This window comes from Bubalus bubalis, chromosome 10 (genome assembly GCF_019923935.1).
Source record: "Bubalus bubalis isolate 160015118507 breed Murrah chromosome 10, NDDB_SH_1, whole genome shotgun sequence".
NCBI lineage: Eukaryota > Metazoa > Chordata > Mammalia > Artiodactyla > Bovidae > Bubalus > Bubalus bubalis.
Genome location: NC_059166.1, coordinates 95,087,204 through 95,110,114, shown reverse-complemented (window position 1 = coordinate 95,110,114; position 22,911 = coordinate 95,087,204). Strand labels below are relative to the sequence as shown.

Sequence of the window (22,911 nt, the reverse complement as noted above, 5' to 3'; positions counted from 1 at the left end):
AGAAGGACATCCCTACCGGGTCTAGTGGCATCAACAGTGAGAGTAGTAATAGCAATAGTGACTGACAGTCTTTGCCAGGCACACTATTTGATGCATTCAATTGTCAAAAAACCTATGAGAAAGGTCTTATGGATGGAGAAATTCAGGCTTGTGAGTATCAAATTGCATTGGAAGTAGTGAAACTATAGAGTTTGTACCCTGGAAAATCATTCCTTCAGTGAGTAATTAAAATTTTGTGTAACTTTAATATTGGTTTTCAGCTTATATTTTAGAAACACTGTAATATATACAGTTATTGATTTTTCAAATTTAGAAACTATTACTTTTATTGTAATAATTACATGTGTTAAAAGTAGTGTACCTATTATTATACACATCGTATTCCTCTTCTGCAGGGAGAGCAAGGTTTTGAAGGCAGCAAAGGAGAAACTGGCGAGAAGGTAAAGATCACTTTTCATACTTAACTGTGAGAACAAGCTGTGTTCTTGAAAATATTCTGGACTAGAATATCTAATTTGATTTTGTGCTTTCCATAAAATCAGTTCAGTGATTTTATAGAAATTCTATAAAATATTTGTCTCACTTAGAGTAGACTTAGCAAATCAATGACTGTCAGACATCTTTCTAAACTTGTTTAGGTGGTAGTTATTTCTACACATTTCTAGTGAAATCATTCCACTGATATAGAAATGATTCAAATATTTACTGTGTTTTTGTGCCACGACAGCACTGATGGACGATGACATGTCCAAGTCTAAACAAATGCTTTATTTATATGCCATCAGCGGAATTTTCCCTGAGGAAATAAATAGGTAGAACTAAATAAATTGTAATAGACAGGATCCAACAGAAAATGGGTGGCACATTCAAAATAGAACAGTGTGAAAGAGTTGAATAAAGAGAATATTTAAAAGGCAGAAGCAATGTTTTGGAAAACCAAGACTGTGTGATATCACAGATCAGACATAGGGAACTCCTGAAATCCCCTCAGACTGCTGGTTACCAGACTCAGAGGTAAAGAGAAGTCACGTGGAAAGGGCTGCAGATTGGAGCCGAGGCAAGTTGTTAACCCCTCTGTTCAAGCAATCATTCTGAATCAATTCAAGCTGAAATCATTTGAATTTCGGTTCAAAGCAATTGGCTTTGAACTGAAAGCACGGAAGATAGAAGTGTCTTATTGTTGTTTAGTTGCCAAGTAGTGTCTGACTCTTTTGTAACTCTATGGACCATAGCCCACCAGGCTCCTCTGTCCATGGAATTTTCTTCTTTTTTTTTTTTAATATAAATTTATTTTAATTGGAGGCTAATTACTTTGCAATATGGTATTGGTTTTGCCATACATTGACATGAATCTGCCACGGGTGTACATGTGTTCCCCATCCTGAACCCCGCTCCCACCTCCCTCCCCATACCATCCCTCTAGGTCATCCCAGTGCACCAGCCCTAAGCACCCTGTATCACACACCAAACCTGGACTGGTGATCTGTTTCACATATGATAATATACGTGTTTCAATGCCATTCTCACAAATCATCCCACCCTCGCCCTCTCCCACAGAGTCCAAAAGACTGTTCTATACATCTGTGTCTCTTTTGCTATCTCTCATACAGGGTTATCCTTACCATCTTTCTAAATTCCATATATATGCGTTAGTATACTGTATTGGTGTTTTTCTTTCTGGCTTACTTATATAATAGGCTCCAGTTTCACCCACCTCATTAGAACTGATTCAAATGGATTCTTTTTAATGGCTGAGTAATATTCCATTGTGTATATGTACCACAGCTTTCTTATCCATTCGTCTGCTGATGGACATCTAGGTTGCTTCCATGTCCTGGCTATTATAAACAGTGCAGCAATGAACATTGGGGTACACGTGTCTCTTTCAATTCTGGTTTCCTTGGTGTGTATGCCCAGCAGTGGGATTGCTGGGTCATATGGCAGTTCTATTTCCAGTTTTCTAAGGAATCTCCACACTGTTCTCCATAGTGGCTGTACTAGTTTGCATTCCCACCAACAGTGTAAGAGGGGAATTTTCCAAGGAAGAACACTGGAGTGGGTTGTCATTTCCTATTCCAGGGGATCTTCCTGACCCAGGAATTGAAACTGCATCTCTTGCATTGGCAGGTGGCTTCTTTACCACTAAGCTACTATATAGGATAGAAGTGTCTTAGTTATCCAGAATTTCCCTTCACACAATCATTTGCATTCTTCTGCATTTCATATGTCTAGCTTTATCTTCAAATAGAACAAAAACAGCACCATTCTTTTGTTTCATAAAATGCCATGTAATTGGACGGCCAGAATGGAGGCTAGAAGGGGAAAAAGATCATCTCAAATTAGACTGGATGGCCTGTGTTGAGTTTTCTGGGCAGTGGTCAGTAACTTGCTTCTTCATTAGGTATTTATAGAGAGAATGAGCATCTATTATAAGATAAATTATGCATGTTATAAGCTATTTGGTAATTACGTTTCCTCACAGAACAGTGAGAGGGAGGCAGGACAGCCATACAATAAACCTATAACTGAGGAGTCCACTGAGTGATGATTAGTTTTTAAAAGAATCTTCCTTCTTAGGAGTCTCTTGAATATTTTTGCTTTAGAATAACGGTCATTGCAAGACCATGGCATTAAATGAATGCTTTATTTACATACATTCCTATTTTATTAACGGGACCTTACCTGTAGGAATAAATGAGAATGAGCAAGAAAAACAGATATATTCTCTGTAATTTAAAGTCACTGTCTCACTAAAATCTTGGTGGCTGTTTTGATATTTTACATATAGAGTTAGTATTGCTCAGTAATAAATAGTTTCTCACAGGTTATGAGTTACAGAAAAACAGTCAATACATTTGTCTTCAAAGATTTTCCTTCTAATTCTTTATGTCTGTTAACTGTTGCCTTCAGATAGTCCATCTCACCAGGAGCGAAAACACTTGTGGAGAATACGGTTGAGATATCAGAAAGAAAGAAAGCACCAAAGAGAAAAGACTATATCTTGAATGATAAGCACAATTCAAGTGGTTAATGGTCAAATGTAGGATTTACATAACAATCTTTACATTAGAAAATGTGTTCTGTTTTGATTATCATTTACCATTTGTGGGACGTTTTAGTTTTTTCAGTGTTAATGCTGTTTGATTATGATACATGACCACACATATTTTTCCCTAAGATAAATGATTGATATCAAGCCTTCGTTTCTAGATTAGTAACTTTTTGTTTCTGGATGAAACAGGAAAATTATGTGAGGCGCTCATTTCAGGGTGAAGCCAGAATGAGATTTTTGGATTGCTTATGTCCCAATTTGTTTTCTGAACAAAGACAATCCCATTTGAATCTCAGTTCTTTGTGGAAAACTGAGTATGCAGGGAAAATAAGACTCACCTTTCTTCCTTAGTTACTTTAATGTGGCCTTTACTGTGTTTATTTTTTTTTTCTATTTTATTTTATTTTTTTATTTTTTAACTTTACAATATTGTATTGGTTTTGCCATATATCAACATGAATCCGCCACAGGTATACACGTGTTCCCCATCCTGAACCCTCCTCCCTCCTCCCTCCCCATACCATCCCTCTAGGTCGTCCCAGTGCACCAGCCCCAAGCATCCAGTATCGTGCATCGAATCTGGACTGGCGACTTGTTTCATATATGATATTTAAAATTAGACTGTTATAAATGACATAATTCATTAGTTGCAAAGTGAAATAATTCAGGAAGTTATTGTTAGAGATACCGTATCTATCACAGCCACATGGCTTCTGACCAAAAAAGAAAAGTTTATCAACTAAAAGAAAATGCCACATAAAGGTTTTCAGGTGATATTTCTATAACCCAATATAATAAACCAAGTAGAGAAATCTGCTGCTTTTCTTTATGGCTAGAAAAGGAGCTTTCAGGGGTGTTTAATCCAAACCTGTCACATGGTTCCTCAATGTATTGAAGATGCTGCACTCAGTTCAGACACACACACACACACACACACACACACACACACACAGTGAAACTTGAACAAGTATAGAGGACCTCATTTGAAAGCATATTCCTGAGTCTGTTGCAGTTTATAACATGACAGAAACATAAATAATTCATTACCTGGACATGGACCAGACAAGTCAGTCCTGAAGTGAAAATTACTTGAGAGAATCATTCTTCCCCTCAAAGGTTAGTTTGTGGTACTGGTAGGACTCTCCCAGAAGACAGCCCTCTTCAGATTCACCATGTTTTGGTTTATCTTAGGAGTGACCTTGACTCACCACCCTGTTCCTGGTTAGAGCATCATCCAGGGATCCCTGGATCTCTGACAGCATGGCCCAGGAGTCAGGAAGGGAGAGGTCTATATTCAGGCTGAGGAACTGACCCCCAGCTGAGGTCCACATTGGAATTTCTCTGTTTCTGTCAGACTGGTCACAACCATCCCTTCTTTGAGAGATTTTCCTTAGGTTCCTTCAGTATTACCATAGATGTTATGTGGCTACTGCTAGCAATAAACTAAGAGAAGAGTTCACTCTTATTTTTTAAATGCATATTATTAAAGGATAGTTGATTCACAGTGTTGTGTTAATTTCTGCTGTATGGAAAAATAACTCAGATATAGATATATATATATTCTGTTTCATATGCTTTTCCATTATGGAAAATTCCACAGGACACTGTAGTTCCCTGTGCTATGTGGTAGGGTCTTACTGTTTATTCATCCTGTATGTAAAAGCTTGCATCTGCTAATCCCAACTGTTAATCCACCCCTCCCCCAGCCCCTCCCCTTGGTAGCAACAAGTCTGTTCTGTGTCTGTGACTGTTTCTGTTTTGTAGATAGGTTCATTTCTGTCATATTTTACATTCCACATGTCTTTCTCTTACTCTTATTTAGTTTTCTCTTAGATTTGCTTCACTTCGTATGATAATCTCCAGGTCCATCCATGCTGCTACAAATGTCATTACTTCATTCTTTTTTATGGCTGAATAATATTCCATTGTATATACGAACCATATCTTCCTTATCCATTCCTCTGTTGATGGAAATTTAGGTTACTTCCAGGCTTCTTGGCTTTTGTAAATAGTGCTGTGGTGAACATAGGGGTGCATATATCTTTTTTGAATTATATTAATAGTCTTTTCTGGATACATGCCCAGGAGCAAGATTGCTTTGGACTTCCTTCATAGCTCAGTCAGTAAAGAATCTGCCTGCAATGCAGGAAACCTGGGTTCAATTCCTGGGTTGAGAAGATCCCCTGGAGAAGGAAATGGCAACCCACTCCAGTATTCTTGCCTGGAGAATCCCATGGACAGAGGAGCCTGGTGGGCTACAGTCCACGGGGTTGCGAAGAGTTGGACATGACTGAGAGACTAAACTACCACCATGGTGGTTCTAGTTGTAATTTTTCGAGGAACCTCTATTCTGTGGTCCCTAGTGGCTAACCAAAGTATATTTCCACCAACAGTGCAGGAGGGTTCACTTTTCTCCACCCCCTCCCTAGCATTTATTGTTTGTAGGTTTTTTAAATGATGAGCTTTCTAACTGGTATGAGGTAGTGAAGAGTCTGCCAACTCTTTTGATGTAGCCAAATCATTTCTTGTTATATGGCCAGAAATAAAGGCAATAATTAGACTATGAATATTACTTTAGAAAAAGACCATTTGGCAGAGGTTCAGTGAGGTGATATTTATTCCTAAACTTGATCCCAGTGTTTACTTTAGATCTTTGTGAAAATAGGAATATTACTTGGCTGCATTTATGAAAGGAAAGAGTAAATAGAAAAGCAAATGCAAACATCTGCTTTAAAACAGAATTTAATATTTGTAAACAGTTGTTTCAGATCATGTAATTTAGTTTGCTTTTAAAATTATCACTTTTATATTGTCAATCAAGCCTTACTGCTGCTGCTGCTGCTAAGTCGCTTCAGTTGTGTCCGACTCTGTGCAACCCCATAGATGGCAGCCCACCAGGCTCCTCTGTCCATGGGATTCTCCAGGCAAGAACACTGGAGTGGGTTGCCATTTCCTCCTCCAATGCATGAAAGTGAAAAGTCAAAGTGAAGTCGCGCAGTCGTGTCCAACTCTTAGCGACCCCATGGACTGCAGCCTACCAGGCTCCTCCATCCATGGGATTTTCCAGGCAAGAGTACCGGAATGGGGTGCCATTGCCTTAAGTTTAAAAACTAATTTCTTCTGCATTAAACTTGATTCTGCTGTACTTTATTGTTAAATATCATTTAATTGTGAAAAACATGCAGTAGCAAGTGTTACTCATGTCACAGTGTTCCTGATATTTTCTAGCTAAAATATTGCCCATTTTGGTTTATTCAACAGTGATATTTAAGATAACATGGGTACATGTGTGTGTGCTAAATCACTTCAGTCATGTCCAACTCTTTGCAACCCTATGGACTATAGCCTTCTGGGCTCCTTGGTTCATGGGATTCTTTAGGCAAGATTTCTGAAGTGGTTAACCATGCTCTCCTCCAGAAAATCTTCCCGACCCAGGAGTCAAACCCACATCTCTTATGTCCCCTGCATTGGCAGGCGTGTTCTTTAGCACTAGCACCACCTGGGAAGCCCATCATGGGCACACACAGCAGCAGATTCTTACAAGGATCTCAGATGCTTCAGCAAGTGTGAAACTTTTCCATTTGATATTAAAGTTATTTGATCTCCTCAAGATCTTGTAAGTTTAGTGAAAAGGAAAAGAACCACCAAATTACTTTTGTCCACAGCTCCAGGAGATGTGACAGTGTACAACCGTTGACATATTCTGAAGCCCACAGTGTTTGTGATCCAGCAGGTTCTAACTCATTTTAAAAATTACAGGCAGCATCTTGATCAATGATCTTTTCTTTTACTCTGAGTTAAACTAATAACAATAACTGCAAAACTAACAAAAGCATACGATTCCTGCTTTAATTCATCTCTTAAAACTTTGGAAAACAGGTTGCTCTAAATTTCCAGTGACTTACTTGTGATTTTTCTTTTCTTTTTTTTTTTTTTATTTGGCATGCAATTTATTTATGATAAATAAAACAAACACAATTTTAAATTTGTAAAAGTGATACAGAAAATAGAATGTGACCTCTTTTCAGATTAAGACTTCATTGAAAACGTGGTGCTTCAGAACGCAGTCTGATGTTTATCCTTAAAGTGAATATACATCAATTCCCTACAGAAAGCAATTTCATCCTTCTTATCCTGAGAAAGCGTTGTTATTCCTTTAGCAGTATTTTTAGTTCCATCATCACATCTCATTAACTATTAAAGGAGATTACTTCATAGAAGGCTACCTAAGTATCACAGAAGAACGGCCACAAAGCCAAACGTATTTCAAGTTCAAAGAAAGGTAAACAGTTTATACATCAGCACTTCAGTGTTGCTCAGTCGTGGCCGACTCTTTGCGACCCCATGGACTACAGCACGCCAGGCTTTCTTGTCCATCACCAATTCCAGGAGCTTACTCAAACTCATGTCCATTGAGTCAGAGATTACAAGAATGTTGTCTAGGTCCTAAAGTACCTTAAAATATATTTATTTAAACTAGAAAATCACATTTAAATATTTATTACTCTGGTTTTATAGCTGTTGCAAATATTTTATCTGACAGAAATTCACTGGAAAAAGTCTCACTGTTGCCTGTTTTTAGTGAATTTATTTAACACATATTGTTGTATTATATTACCATTATGTAAGTAATATAATCTGTAATATTCTTTTGTAGAAAATGTGATATTCAAATAAATAAAATTATTAAAATGCCTATTGTAATGTACAGTTAAGTATGTTTTATTAATCCAGAATTTTCTGCATCCAATCATTTGTATTTCTTAATTTTCAGATGACATAGCTCAAATTTTCATAGGCCAGCCTAGAATAAAATATGCATTTAGACATAGTATTGATTTTATGAATGATGTTCAGCCTTTTGCCTTTGATGGGTGCTTCTAAAGATGTGATAGGAGAAATGGAAAATGCTTACTAGAAAATATCCTTCCTATCTATTTTATAACTCATGAACTCTTGGTTTCCACTCAAGTGAATATTGAAGAGCAACAGCACTGAATCCATTTCCTGTTATTCTGATGCTTTTTATTTTTAATATCAAAAATATATCCGTGACACACCATATATTGTCTCGATATATAAATGCTAGGCTAATGAGAAAGATACAACCAGTCAATCCTAAAGGAAGTCAGTCCTGAATATTCACTGGAAGGACTAATGCTGAAGCTAAAACTCCAATACTTTGGCCACCTTATGCGAAGAACTGACTTATTGGAAACGATCCTAATGCTGGGAAAGATTGAAGGCAGGAGAAGGGGACAACAGAGGATGAGATGGTTGGATGGCATCACGGATGCAATGGACATGAGTTTGAGCAGGCTCTGGGAGTTGGTGATGGACAGGGAGGCCTGGCGTGCTGCAGTCCATGGGGTCGCAGAGTCGAACACGACTGAGCAACTAAACTGAACTGAATGAGAATGATTGAGGGAAGGAGGAGAAGGGAGAGATAGAGGATGAGATGGTTGGATGGCATCATTGATTCAATGGACATGAGTTTGAGCAAACTTGGAGAGATAGTGAAGGACAGGGAAGTCTAGCATGCTGCAGTGCATGGGGTCGCAAAGTGTCAGACATGACTAGGTGATTAAACAACAATGAGAATGACGGGCATTTCTTTAGTAATATTTTATTGATTTATTTCTCATAGGTTGATTTAAATTTTATATTTAACTGATAAAAAAGTTAGAAGTTAACTAATTTTGTATTCAATTCAGTTCAGTTCAGTCGCTCAGTCGTGTCTGACTCTTTCCGACCCCATGAATCGCAGCATGCCAGGCCTCCCTGTCCAGCACCAACTCCCGGAGTCCAGCCACACTCATGTCCATCAAGTCAGTGATGCCATCCAGCCGTCACATCCTCTGTCGTCCCCTTCTCCTCCTGCCCCCAATGCCTCCCAGCATCAGAGTCTTTTCCAACGAGTCAACTCTTCGCATGAGGTGGCCAAAGTATTGGACTTTCAACCTCAGCATCAGTCCTTCCAATGGACACCCAGGACTGATCTCCTCTAGGATGGCCTGGTTGGATCTCCTTGCAGTCCAAGGGACTCTCAAGAGTCTTCTCCAGCACCACAGTTCAAACGCATCAATTCTTCGGTGCTCAGTCTTCTTCACAGTCCAACTCTCACATCCATACATGACCACAGGAAAAACCATAGCCTTGACTAGACGGACCTTTGTTGGCAAAATAATGTCTCTGCTTTTCAATATGCTGTCTAGGTTGGTCATAACTTTTCTTCCAAGGAGTAAGCGTCTTTTAATTTCATGGCTGCAGTCACCATATGCAATGATTTTGGAGCCCGAAAAACTAAAGTCTTTTCTGACACTGTTTCCCCATCTATTTGCCATGAAGTGATGGGACCAGATGCCATGATCTTAGTTTTCTGAATGTTGCACTTTAAGCCAACTTTTTCACTCTCCTCTTTCACTTTCATCAAGAGGCTTTTTAGTTCTTCTTCACTTTCTGCCATAAGGGTGGTGTCATCTGCATATCTGAGGTTATTGATATTTCTCCCGGCAATCTTGATTCCAGCTTGTGCTTCTTCCAGCCCAGCATTTCTCATGATGTACTCTGCATAGAAGTTAAATAAACAGGATGACAATATACAGCTTTGATGTACTCCGTTTCCTATTTGGAACTAGTCTGTTGTTCCATGTCTTCTAACTGTTGCTTCCTGACCTGCACATAGGTTTCTCAAGAGGCAGGTCAGGTGGTCTAGTATTCCCATCTCTTTCAGAATTTTCCACAGTTTATTGTGATCCACACAGTCAAAGGCTTTGCAATAGTCAATAAAGCAGAAATAGATGTTTTTCTGGAACTGTCTTTCTTTTTTGATGATCCAGCGGATGTTGGCAATTTGATCTCTGGTTCCTCTGCCTTTTCTAAAACCAGCTTGAACATTTTTATATTAGTACCACGAATAATTAATTTTTCCTGCCTATCAGTTCAGTTCAGTCTCTCAGTTATGTCCAACTCTCTGCAACCCCGTGGACTATAGCACACCAGGCCTCCCTGTGCAACACCAACTCCCAGAGTTTACTCTATCTCATGACCATTGAGTCTGTGATGCCATCCAACCATCTCATCCTCTGTTGTCCGCTTCTCCTCCTGCCTTCAATCTTTCCTAGCATCAGAGTCTTTTCCAATAAGTCAGTTCTTTCAGGTGGCCAGAGTACTGGAGTTTCAGCTTCAGCATCAGTCCTTCCAATGAATATTCAGGACTGATTTCCTTTAGGATGGACTGGTTGGATGTCCTTGCAGTCCAAGGGGCTCTCAAGAGTCTTCTCCAACACCACAGTTCAAAAGCATCAATTGTTCAGTGCTCAGCTTTCTTTTTAGTGCAACTCTTACATCCATACATGACTGCCTATAAATAACTAAAATACTGACTTCTGGCATTGAATATGATCTGGTTATAGTCAGTTAGTTAATCAATAGTAATCATTTACTACTAGAAACAACAATTATGTCTTCAACTAAATCAAGATATTTTATACTGGAAGATAATTTCACTTTACATTAGTTAATTTTCCATCCAGTTTTTGTTACCATAATTGCACACAGAACTTTAGAATTTGAAGGCCTAGCTGTAATATTTTTCCCATTTAAAAATTGTTGGAGTATGAAAAAAAGCCTGAATAAGTGGTTTTTCCTGTGGTCATGTATGGATGTGAGAGTTGGACTGTGAAGAAGACTGAGTGCCGAAGAATTGATGCTTTTGAACTGTGGTGTTGGAGAAGACTCTTGAGAGTCCCTTGGACTGCAAGGATATGCAACCAGTCCATTCTGAAGGAGATCAGCCCTGGGATTTCTTTGGAAGGAATGATGCTGAAGCTGAAACTCCAATACTTTGGCCACCTCATGCGAAGAGTTGACTCATTGGAAAAGACTCTGATGCTGGGAGGCATTGGGGGCAGGAGGAGAAGGGGACAACAGAGGATGAGATGGCTGGATGGCATACTGACTCGATGGATGTGAGTCTGGGTGAACTCTGGGAGTTGGTGATGGACAGGGAGGCCTGGCGTGCTGCGATTCATGGGGTCGCAAAGAGTCAGACACGACTGAGCGACTGAACTGAACTGATACAGTATGCATAAATTAGTCTCCAGAACCTTCCAGGATAGCATCTAGGTCATTTGACAGGGAACAAGCATTGTTAGTTTCTGTAGAACTGCTCCAGAGAGAACCTAGACTTAACAGTTCATTGTGGAACTGAAAGTGAGCTGTGGTGGGATAAATGGATTCACATTCCTGTGTCACATGTTCTAGCCCAGCTTTGCCCTGCCAGCTGTGTGGATCTGGACATGTCCCTTGCTGTCTTTACCTTAGTCTCCTTTTCTAGAAAATACAGTTCCTATCTTACAAGATTATTGTGGGAGTAAAGTAAGTAAATAAAAGGTGTTCAGGAAATATTTATATCCCCAATAGCCAAAAATGTGGAAAAAATGTCAAGATTGATATTTGAGAAAAATAGATTTGATATAATTATGGTCTAATTTTTTTATTTGCCTAGTACTATTTCCTATTCTAAGTAAGTAAACAAAAGACAAGAGGATATATTAGCTACCTAATATCCGTGTGTAACAAATCACTGCAAACTTTAGTAGCTTAACATGACATTCATTTGTTTAGCTCATGCTCCTTTGGTTTAGCAGTTTAGACTGGCTTAGCTCAGTGAGTTTGTTCCCAGCTGGTCTTGTTGAGGTTTGCTTGTGAGCTCTGCTTGGCTGGCAGGTTGGCTGAGGATGGCTGGTGTAGGTTGGGCTTTGATGGACAACATGAAACTCCAGATGGTCTCTCATCTTCCAGCAATTATCCTGGTCTTGTTCTCAAGGTTAAAGTGGATCAAAGAGAGCAGGCAAGAGCAGATAAGGCCTCTTGAGGCGCCTGGCTCAGAGACAGCATGCCATCACCTTTGCCACACTGTGTTGGCCAAAGCAAGTCCCAAATCCATCCCTGATTCAAGGGGTGGAAAAAAAGACACCACCCCTTGACAGCTGAAAAATCTCATGCAAAGGGTATGGATACTTAGAGTGATGAAAAATGGGGTCATTTTTGTAGTAAATTGAACACAAATGAAACAAAGATTCCTTGTCTGAGGATAACAGTTGAACTCTACCTCAGTGCAAAATGGGTGAATAGATAGTTACTGACTTCATTTACCTTCTTATTCTCCCCTGACTTGCAGTAGAATTCTTAAGTTATGTTTAGACAGTGGGACTTGGAGACTGTGTCAGAAGATATTTCCATATTTGAAATTGTACAGATGCTTTATGTATAATAGGAAAATATTATAGAAAATGAATTCATAATTAGAATGGAAATAGAGAGTTACAATGTATCAAATAACTAAGTCAAGGAATAACTTAGTTCAAATCAGTTCAGTTCAGTCGTTCACTCATGTCTGACTGTTGGCGACACCATGGACTGCAGTACACCAGGCTTCCCTGTCCATCACCAACTCCTGGAGCTTGCTCAAACTCATGTCCATTGAGTCGGTGATGCCATCCAACCATCTCATCCTCTGTCGTCCCATTGTCCTCCCACCTTCAATCTTTTCCAGCATCAGGGTCTTTTCCAATGAGTCTGTTGTTCCCATCAGGTGGCCAGAGTATTGGAGTTTCAGCTTTAGCATCAGTCCTTCCAATGACTATTCAGGAATGATTCCTTTAGGGTGGACTGGTTGGATCTCTTTGCAGTCCAAGGGACTCTTAAGAGTCTTCTCCAACACCACAGTTCAAAAGCATCAATTCTTCAGTGCTCAGCTTTCTATATAGTCCAACTCTCACATCCATACATGACTATTGGAAAAGCCATAGCCTTGACTAGACGGACCTTTGTTGGCAAAGTAATGTCTCTGCTTTTTAATATGCTGTCTAGGTTGGTCATCACTTTTCTTTCAAAGAGAAAGCATCTTTCAATGCAGTCACCATCTGCAGTGATTTTGGAGCCCCCAAAAATAAAGTCTGTCACTCTTTCCATTGTTTTGCCATCTATTTGCCATGAAGTGATGGGACCAGATGCCATGATCTTAATTTTCTGGATGTTGAGTTTTAAGCCAGCTTTTTCACTCTCCTCTTTCATGTTCATCAGAGGCTCTTTAGTTCTTCGCTTTCTGCCATATCTGAGGTTATTGATATTTCTCCTGGCAATCTTGATTCCAGCTTGTGCTTCATCCAGTCCAGCATTTCTCATGATGTGCTCTGCATATAAGTTAAATAAGTAGGGTGACAATATACAGCCTTGACGTACTCCTTTCCCAATTTGGAACCAGTCTATTGTTCCATATCCAGTTCTACCTGTTGCTTCCTGACCTGCATGCAGGTTTCTCAGGAGGCAGGTCAGGTGGTCTGGTATTCCCATCTCTTTAAGAATTTTCATTCTCTCTAAAAATGACTTAGTACTTTTTTGCATAGTCTCATGTGGTTATCAATTTTAGCTAAATACTGAAACCAGGACAACTGGAAAAAGCAGATCAGAGTTGAAATGTATTTGTAACATTTCACCATTAAAGCTTTCTTGGCAATTATGCCTAGTATTCAAACTAGTGCAAGAATGTAAAATATTGTTATTAATAAGTATAGTACTTGCTTATCATCACTTTAAACAACTGTCAACGTGTCTTCTCATTTCCTATAAATTTTTTCTTGGTTCCCATTGTAGAATCTAATGAACATGTTGGATGTTGGGCAATGGTTTCATTTACCCTGGTAACATGTAACATTTCTGCAACTTTTAGGAAGGGCTTACTTGTTTAATTTGACAGCTGACTTGAAAAATGAGCAGAACAGATGGAGCAGAGTAAAACTATAATTTCAAAATACACAGCAATTTATCTGTGGCCAATGCCAATTGGTATGAGAGCAACCATGCCAATTTTCAATTAGCCGTGGCAGCAGGCAGTGGGGAAGTGTAATGATAATCCCACAGCCAAGCTGGAGGCTTAACATTAGTCTCCACCGATCGCGTATCATTTTCTTCATTCTTTACAGGGCCAGTGAATAACTCTAGATTATGTCAAATATGTTGCTGTATATTTTAATAGCAGTTGTAGAAAAAGTATAATATCAAAAAAGCAAGATATGAAAAAGAGAAGAATAACCATCCGGGGCTTTCTATTTCATGACTATTAGTCTTTTAAAACTTTATTTTTAGTAACTGCTTAATATTTCACTGTTTGGATATATAATATTTTATTTGACCAATGCCTTGTTGGAAATATATTCTTCCTGTTTGTATTTTTTTAGATTGCTTCAGCTAGTACACGTAATGCAGAATCAGCATACTTTGACAAGCATCTTTAAGTATATCTCTTGTTCTTTCTTTAAATTGGATTTCTGGAATGGGAATTACTGAGTTGATGAATATGCAAAATTTTAAGATTCTTGGTACATGTACTCAAATTACTTTCGCCAGAGTTTTATTCAATCTGTTTACAAACTAGCCTTAAGTATTACATTTTTCAGTTTTTAATCAACAAACATTATTTCCCTTTAAATTTTTATTTCTTTAATGACATCAAATTAAGCATTTACACATACAACAATTCTACATCATATATATTATGAATATTGTTTTCATCGTAAGGTTTGCCTTTAGTATTTACTGTTAATTGATATACAGAAATTCTAATTTTTTTGGTTGATGGTGTTTCTTTTCTAATTCTTTAATTCCTTCTATGTTTTGATATCCCATGCTTTCAAGAAATCGATTAAATACTCACTCACATTTCCTTCTAGTTTTCCTTTTACACACTGTAACTCTTTCTTCTACCTAAAATGCATTTTGGTGACTTTACTGAGATGAAGATGAAACAAATTTTCCTTCAAAACCCGTCTGATAGTAATTTCCTTACACATTTGTTCATGATGCCTTCTTTTCCATATACTAATTCTTACATCTAAGATCATGTTAGGGGTATCTATCTCTTAACTGCTATATTTCTGCCACATTATTTTAACTTTTATGATGCATTTTAACACTGCAAACAAAGGAGCTTCCCATGTAGCCCAAGCAGTAAAGAATCTGCCTGCAGTGCAGGAGACGTGGGTTTGATCCCTGGGTCAGGAAGATCCCCTGGAAATAGCACATAGCAACCCGCTCCAGTATTCTTGCCTGGAGAATCCCCATGGACAGAGGAGCCTGGTGGGCTACAGTCCATGGGGTGTCATAGAGAGTCAGACACGACTGTGCAACTAACACACACACTGCAAACAGAGTTCCATTACTCTTCTTTTAAAATGTTTTCTTGTATATTTTCACCCATTTATAGTGCTACTTGCTACATGTTTAAATTTGGGTGGTTACCCACTCTTTGATTTCCTCATCCTTGAACAGAGAATGATAATGATACTTATTTTATTGGTGTCAAACTTAAATGATGTTATCATCAAAGGGTCCTAATCAGTGCCTGGCATAGAGTAAGATGTTGAAAAAGTGTTTACTTTTATTTTTGTCTTCTTTATGAATTTAATTTTGTTCTCATAGTTCCAAAATACATCTATTGGTAATTTTATTGGTTTTATTGTAACTATACACATTGCTTTGGGATAGAGCAGAGTGTGCTGAGCCTCAGGGGATTTGGTTTGAGTCAGGAACTAAAGAGCCATTAAGAACCAGGACACTTCTGCTTCCTCCACTTTCTTCTCTGGCTCCACAATCTCTCCTTTTGTGTGAAATTGCTCTGTTCTCCTGCTTGTCTTACAGCCTGACTCTGCTTGCTCATTGGTACACCTAGTATTAGATGGGAGAGTGGCAGCCTTGTTCCCCAGCTTGCACGCCTACATTAGCCCATGCTAATCACACACTACCGTCACTGGGTCTCATGCCCATATTCTGAGTATGGAGACTCTAGGTGATGCACCTCTGGTTCCGTCACTTGAGTCTGGAAAGCCCTGCAGCCAACTTAGCCAACTTACAGAGAGTGCACAGAATTTTCAAGAATGGGTGTGAGGTGAGAAGGGGGTAATACGCAGTCATAGGACTGAGTATTGCTGACCTAGGGGAAAGCTCTTGATTTTTGTATCTTTATTTACTCTCTAGTCACTTTACTCAATTCTCTTATTGATTCTAGTTGATAATTTTATCAACTCTATTAATTTTTCCACTGAAAGCAATGGGCTGTATGTGACAGTGTCATAGAGAATATGTATTTTGGCCTCTTTATTCTAATTGTTTTAATTCCCTTCATGTTTCATGTCTTTCCGTAGATTGGTGAAAAGGGCAGGGTACAAAGAGTACATGTATGGTGAATACTTAGGAGATTCTGCAGTAGCCAAGCAAGAGATAATTGCAGCTTGTAATTTTTCCAGAGGTGGAGAGAAGTAGACTGATTTCAAATATAACTTGGAGAGAGCTCCAGCTGATTTTGGTGATATGGGAATGAGAGAAGGTGGTGGTGGTAAGAGATTATTGTCACATTCTGGCCATTGTATGTTGGAAAATGAACAAATTTGGGTGGTGGTTTGTACCATGAGTTTGAGGTGTGTGATGCATCTAATCAAATCTTAGCCTGGCGTTCAGAAAAAAAAAAAATCTGTACTCCAGTTGAAAATGGGGGGTGATAGGCTGTAGAAATGGGATTGCATAAGGAAAGGAGTTAGAAGTAGAAATCCTATGCTTGTGAACCGAGAAGCTTAAACATCCAGAAGTTGAGTGGAGGGAGAAAAGCATAGGGAAGATTCATCTGGAGAAGTACACGGAAAATCAGTAAACTATGTTACCACATAGAAAAAAAGTGTTTAGATGTTCAAAATGTTGCTTAGCAGTCATATCGGATCACAATACAGCAAGTTCCCGACATAGGAACCTTTAAGTTGTACGCTTTCAAAGATGTGAACATGCATCCCGTCAGATGTGCGTGAAATTGCAGCTTACCCTCGGTCTCCTGTTGCTGAGGGCCCCTCAGCTCTACCCTCATCACATTCTCTCCACCCTCCAGTCAGTATCTCTTCTTACCTGTCCACTCAGTGCCAGCCTGTGTGCCAGCCACTGGGCTGTACTACCGTACTTTTCAAGCCACTGTACTGTAAGATTAAAGATGCTTTTTGTGTCTTTTGTTCTTTACATATTATTTGTGTGAAGTCTTATAAATCAACTACAGTACAGTACTATATAGCCAGTTGTGTTAGTTGGATACCTAGAATAACTTTGTTGGACTTACAAATGTATTGGACTTATGATCGTGCCCTCAGAATGGAACTCATTCATACATAGGGGACTGTACTGTATCTATAGCTAATATTTATTGAACATTTACTGTACATGGGCATTTTTCTTCCATGAGCTTCATAAGACTTATTGCCTCATTTAATCCTCCCAACAGCTCTCTGCTGTTATTATCCCCATTCTGCAGTTGAGAAAACAGAGGCAGAAAGTAGAGGAAACACCAGAGCTCTAGCTCACTGCTTCCCTAGATAAGCATGTGAAATCGTCCCTATAGGACACTGGTGACTTTGGAGGAAAAATAAGGACTGACTTCAAGCACAGTTTGTTGAAGAATAAGTCACAGGTGGAAAAGTGAAGAGAACATGCAGACAACCCTCTTGAGAATAGTCTGTGAAGGGGGCACAGCAGTAGCTGAGGGGTGTGGATTATGGAAGAAGAAACTTTAATGCACCAGGATCCAAAGAAAGCATGAGAACTTGAGAGGAAAATATGCTTGATGAAGATGGAACCCAAAAGAATAGTACGGACCAAGCTCACTCATACTGACAGCTGTAAATGTCTTACGTTTCATGAGGAATCACAGACTTATGCCAATAATAATATAATACCTAAGAAATTCCCGTAAAAATCAAGAAGAAAAAGGTAACACCACTATTATGTAACAGTGTTCTGAAATCTTCAGTAAATGTCAGTTTCCCTTCCAAATTATAGTTCTTCTCTGTCCATTTCTCTCCATAGCTCCCGATACCAACAAGCCGTGATCATTTTTTATCAGCCCCTGACTAATCTTCTCTTTTCACTCTGGCTCTCCTCTCATCCATCCTCTGATTATAGAGTCAGATCTTACAAGGCTACTCATGGGCCCTTTGTGCTTGAAATATTTAGTTGCTTCTCATTAAGTTAAAAATCCCAAATTCCTGTGGTTGCCTCTCATCGCCCATTCACTCCTCTTTTCTCCTTCTGCTCCAGCCACTGACCTGGTTTCAGTTCTTTGAACTCGCCAACCTTCCTTCTGCCTCAGAACTGTCCAACACTCTTTTACTTATCACATGTTAAAGTCGTTTTTCTCAGGGGGGGCTGTCTTGATGTTCCAGTGAAAACCAGCTCCTCTTGTTTAATTTTTCATTATACCTTGGATATTACACTTCACCCTTATACCACATAAATTTACTCACATAGGTTTGCTTTTTTTCCTTTCTATTTTCCCCAGTAGAACAGTAGCTTCATAAGAGAAAGACCATGTCTGGTTACATCTTTATCTCAGACAACCAACATAATGCTGAGTACATAGAAGAATTCAGCTGGTTAAGTCAGTGCTGGAGGAGATTAGCGTAGACAAGGCTTAGTGTTTCCTTTCAACCTTCTGAAGTATTTAATAATGGTTATTTTGATTTATTCAGCTCAGTATCAAACCTTACCTCTTCAGATTTCTATTGAATTTGTGAGGTGGATGTAAAAATTAGTTTCATATGTATGAAACTTAAAATTCTTTTTTTATGGTATTTGTCTTTCAAAGATGTCACATACGTGGAGTCTAAAGTATGACACAAATGAACTTATTGATGAAATTGAAACAGGCTCACAGATGTAAAGAACAGACTTGTGCTTGCCAAAGCGGTGGCTAGGGGAAGGGTTAGCTAGGAGATTAGGATTAGACAGCTGCAAACTGCTGTGTGTCGAATGGATAAACAACAAGGTCCTACTGTATAGGACAAATAACTATTTTCTGTGATGAACCATAATGGAAAAGAATATGAAAAAGTGTGTATATATATATATATATAAATATATATATGTCACATATATATATATGACATATATATAATGACTGAATCAGTTTGCTATACCCCAGAAACTAACAAAACATTGTAAATCAACTATACTTCAATAAAATAAATTAAAAAAAGAAATCGTGTTTCAAAAAAGTATATAAAACATGGCTATATTTCAGTTCAGTTCAGTTCAGTCGCTCAGTCGTGTCCGACTCTTTGTGACCCCATGAATCACAGCACGCCAGGCCTCCCTGTCCATCACCGACTCCCGGAGTTCACTTAGACTCACGTCCATCGAGTCAGTGATGCCATCCAGCCATCTCATCCTCTGTCGTCCCCTTCTCCTCTTGCCCCCAATCCCTCCCAGCATCAGAGTCTTTTCCAATGAGTCAGCTCTTCGCATGAGGTGGCCAAAGTACTGGAGTTTCAGCTTCAGCATCAGTCCTTGCAAAGAAATCCCAGGGCTGATCTCCTTCAGAATGGACTGGTTGGATCTCCTTGCAGTCCAAGGGACTCTCAAGAGTCTTCTCCAACACCACAGTTCAAAAGCATCAATTCTTTGGCACTCAGCCTTCTTCACAGTCCAACTCTCACATCCATAAATGACCACAGGAAAAACCATAGCCTTGACTAGACGAACCTTTGTTGGCAAAGTAATGTCTCTGCTTTTGAATATGCTATCTAGGTTGGTCATAACTTTCCTTCCAAGGAGTAGGCGTCTTTTAATTTCATGGCTGCAATCACCATCTGCAGTGATTTTGGAGCCCCCAAAAATAAAGTCTGACACTGTTTCCACTATTTCCCCATCTATTTCCCATGAAGTGATGGGACCAGATGCCATGAGCTTCGTTTTCTGAATGTTGAGCTTTAAGCCAACTTTTTCACTCTCCTCTTTCACTTTCATCAAGAAGCTTTTTAGTTCCTCTTCACTTTCTGCCATAAGGGTGGTGTCATCTGCATATCTGAGGTTATTGATATTTCTCCCAGCAATCTTGATTCCAGCTTGTGTTTCTTCCAGTCCAGCGTTTCTCATGATGTACTCTGCATATAAGTTAAATAAGCAGGGTGACAATATACAACCTTGACATACTCCTTTTCCTATTTGGAACCAGTCTGTTGTTCCATGTCCACTTCTAACTGTTGCTTCCTGACCTGCATACAGATTTCTCAAGAGGCATATCAGGTGGTCTGGTATTCCCATCTATATTTAGTAGTATACTAAAATGTGCAGAGAAGGAATCAGTTAACATAGGTCCATTTTTCACTCCTTGCCTTTGGCAGCCACTGTTTAGCTCCTTATTCTAAAATGACAAAATAATACAGCTTTTTTAATACCAGTGTCTTTTTAACTTCGTTGTGGTGTTAATGGTGGTCTGTTGAGTCTGGTGTCATAATTTTTATTTGCAATTACAGTGGAGTTCTGGAACTGTTAATAACAGTGACTTTAGGTTGGTTTTGCAAGGGAATTTATTCAATAACTATTTTGTGTAATTTAAGGACAAAGAAATATGGAAATTTGGGGCACATAATGAAAGATAAGTAGACAAGGCACAATCCTCATTTATATGATGATTAAGACAACTTGACTTTGGGTAGTTTTTTGCATTAAGAGGAGCTGAGTATTCTGAAGGGGTGGTTTACTGTTTGAAGTTTGCTTTTGTTTTGACCTTTATTCCAGTTATCCTGTTTCTTCACTCCCAGCTCCGGTGCTGGCTCAGGCATCCATTCCTCTGCTGTAGCCTTCCCCCTCCCTTGCTCAGGGTCACCCCTGCATAGATTCAGTCTCCTCCACTCTCCCAGGCTCCTTTTCCCACAACATCTCCAGACTTGCCGACTCTCGGGCTTTCTTTCCCACCTCTTCTGCTTTCATTTCATCCAAGCTTGAGTCTCTTTTCCAGTTCCTTTCTTTCCATTTTTATTTCAGGTAGCTCTGAGAAGGGAAGATAAATTTTAATATAAACATATAAATTCATGAACTGGTGACTTGAGTATTTTGTGGATTCAGTAACAAGGAAAAGATCTGCCATGTAGCTCTCCTCTCATATGAGAACATTCCTTAATCAAACTAGGTGTTAAATTAAGAGGAAGGTAAAGGTAACAGAGATTTTAGTATATAAGAAAGATGTGGTTTTTACAAATTAGAAAAATAAATGGACTTAAAAATTAATCTGGCGATTGCTTCTGCTTAATACAATCATCAAATATTCAAAATGTCTCACTGTTTGCACTGAATCTCAGTTAATAAATATACCTCATTAATTACATCTCTTTGTTGGAGGTGATCCCAGATGGTAGGGAAATAATTAATTCAATGTCACCAAATATTAGATGACAGGTGCATCATTTTTATTTAGAACCCAGTGGCATCTGAGCTTCTCTCACAGTCAATGTAAAAGCAATTTGCTGTATAGTCTTCACTGAACAAGTGTCCTGCCAGCCTGACGTAGCAGAATTCCACTGCGCAGAAAGCAGAGGTTTCAAGCAGCTGCTGTCTTAGAGGACATTGTACAAACAACTGCCTATGTGACAAATTATTGCCTGGGCTTATGATCATCTATTGCTTCTGAGTTTAATATCTTAAAGAATTTAGTCTTGGTTTTTATTTTGCTTGCTAATCCTCACAGTCTTTTTGTAAGACATAAAAGTAACTCCCATCACCTGTTCTAATAACAATAGAGGATGAATGAGAGAAGCTACAGAAAGCAATCAATACTGGCTTTGTCTTTTCTACGTTCTTCCTTGATGTTCTTCATGTTCTGCTGAAAATCATACCGTGAGATCAAAAATAATGACAAAACGGTAAAGCATGAATGCTTTGGGCAAGCATTTTGTGGAATGCTGTTTTAAGTCCTGCATTTGTCCCATCCTGGGGTGGACTCTGGCAATGCAGATGGCATCACCCGCTGGCTGGGTTCCAGGGCTCACGGGTAGTGGTCCTTCCTCCTATTTAAGGTGAACTTGTGTGTGTTCATGGAGCTGGGTCCTGGTGAAAACTGAGGGCCAAGTCCCCAAATAGCACTCAGTAGACAGAGGTCAAACCAAGGTCTCTTCCTTCTAGGGGAAACTCAGTAGGTCATCTCCTCTGACCCTCATTCTTTGTTTGGATTTTGACAGCTTCCAGGCTCTGCTCACTAATGGTAATAACAGACAATTCTAAGTTCTTTAAGTCAAAGGTATTCCCTGTTATTTTAATCAGTTTATCCCAGTTTGACCAATTTATGCCCTTAGCATTCTCAGATTGTTCTTCAAGAGACTGACAGGCTTTCAAAGAGTTGACACTGGTGCATGCCTTCTCCTGAACACTCTATGTCAGGATTTCAAGTTTTTCTTTCATACCTCATGGTTCCATAAGCCCTCATAGCCTTCCCCTTGTGTTGCTGTGGCTTATCAGGGTACTGTTGCTCTTCCGATGTGTGTGTGGAGTGGGTAATACAGGCTGTAAAATAGAGTGAAGGAACCTGGGTTTAGTGTGGGTGAGTCCTAACCCTGGCTCCAGCTCTAGCTGATTGCATGGCTGTTCAAGAATCCCAACTGCTAAAGAAGAGGAGGGGGCAAGATTACCTCTAAGAACCACAAATGTATAGAGCTAGAATGAACCTCAAAATATAAAAGATCTGTACTATTGTCAGGCAATAGGAATTGTGATATTGTACTATTGCTTGTATCAAAGTGTAAGCATTTATATGTGCTTTTATTTGGGGGTTTCCCCCTGATTTTCCTACTTTTAAACTTTAACTCTTGATTCTGACATCTATTTCAATAGTCACTTTTCAACTTTGTAATTTTTTAATTTCAGCCATTAATTTCACATATATAAATTCTGAGTTTTTGAGTAACTGATATAAATACCGAATAAGACGAGGCCTGGTGCACAGCTCTGTAGCACTCTCTTGGAGTACTCTTTCTATGACAACTAACCATAAA

The 22,911-nt window shown here is 39.0% G+C and overlaps 1 protein-coding gene across 1 annotated transcript in view; it reads left to right on the top strand.

Annotated features, from left to right (window-relative positions):
* The window catches only part of COL19A1 (collagen type XIX alpha 1 chain), a 448,270-nt gene that overhangs the window by 133,823 nt on the left and 291,536 nt on the right, over positions 1-22,911 (top strand). The window contains exon 12 of the mRNA XM_045161980.1: positions 396-440. Coding sequence (XP_045017915.1) covers positions 396-440 — 45 coding nt within the window. The remainder of the gene's footprint in view (positions 1-395; positions 441-22,911) is intronic.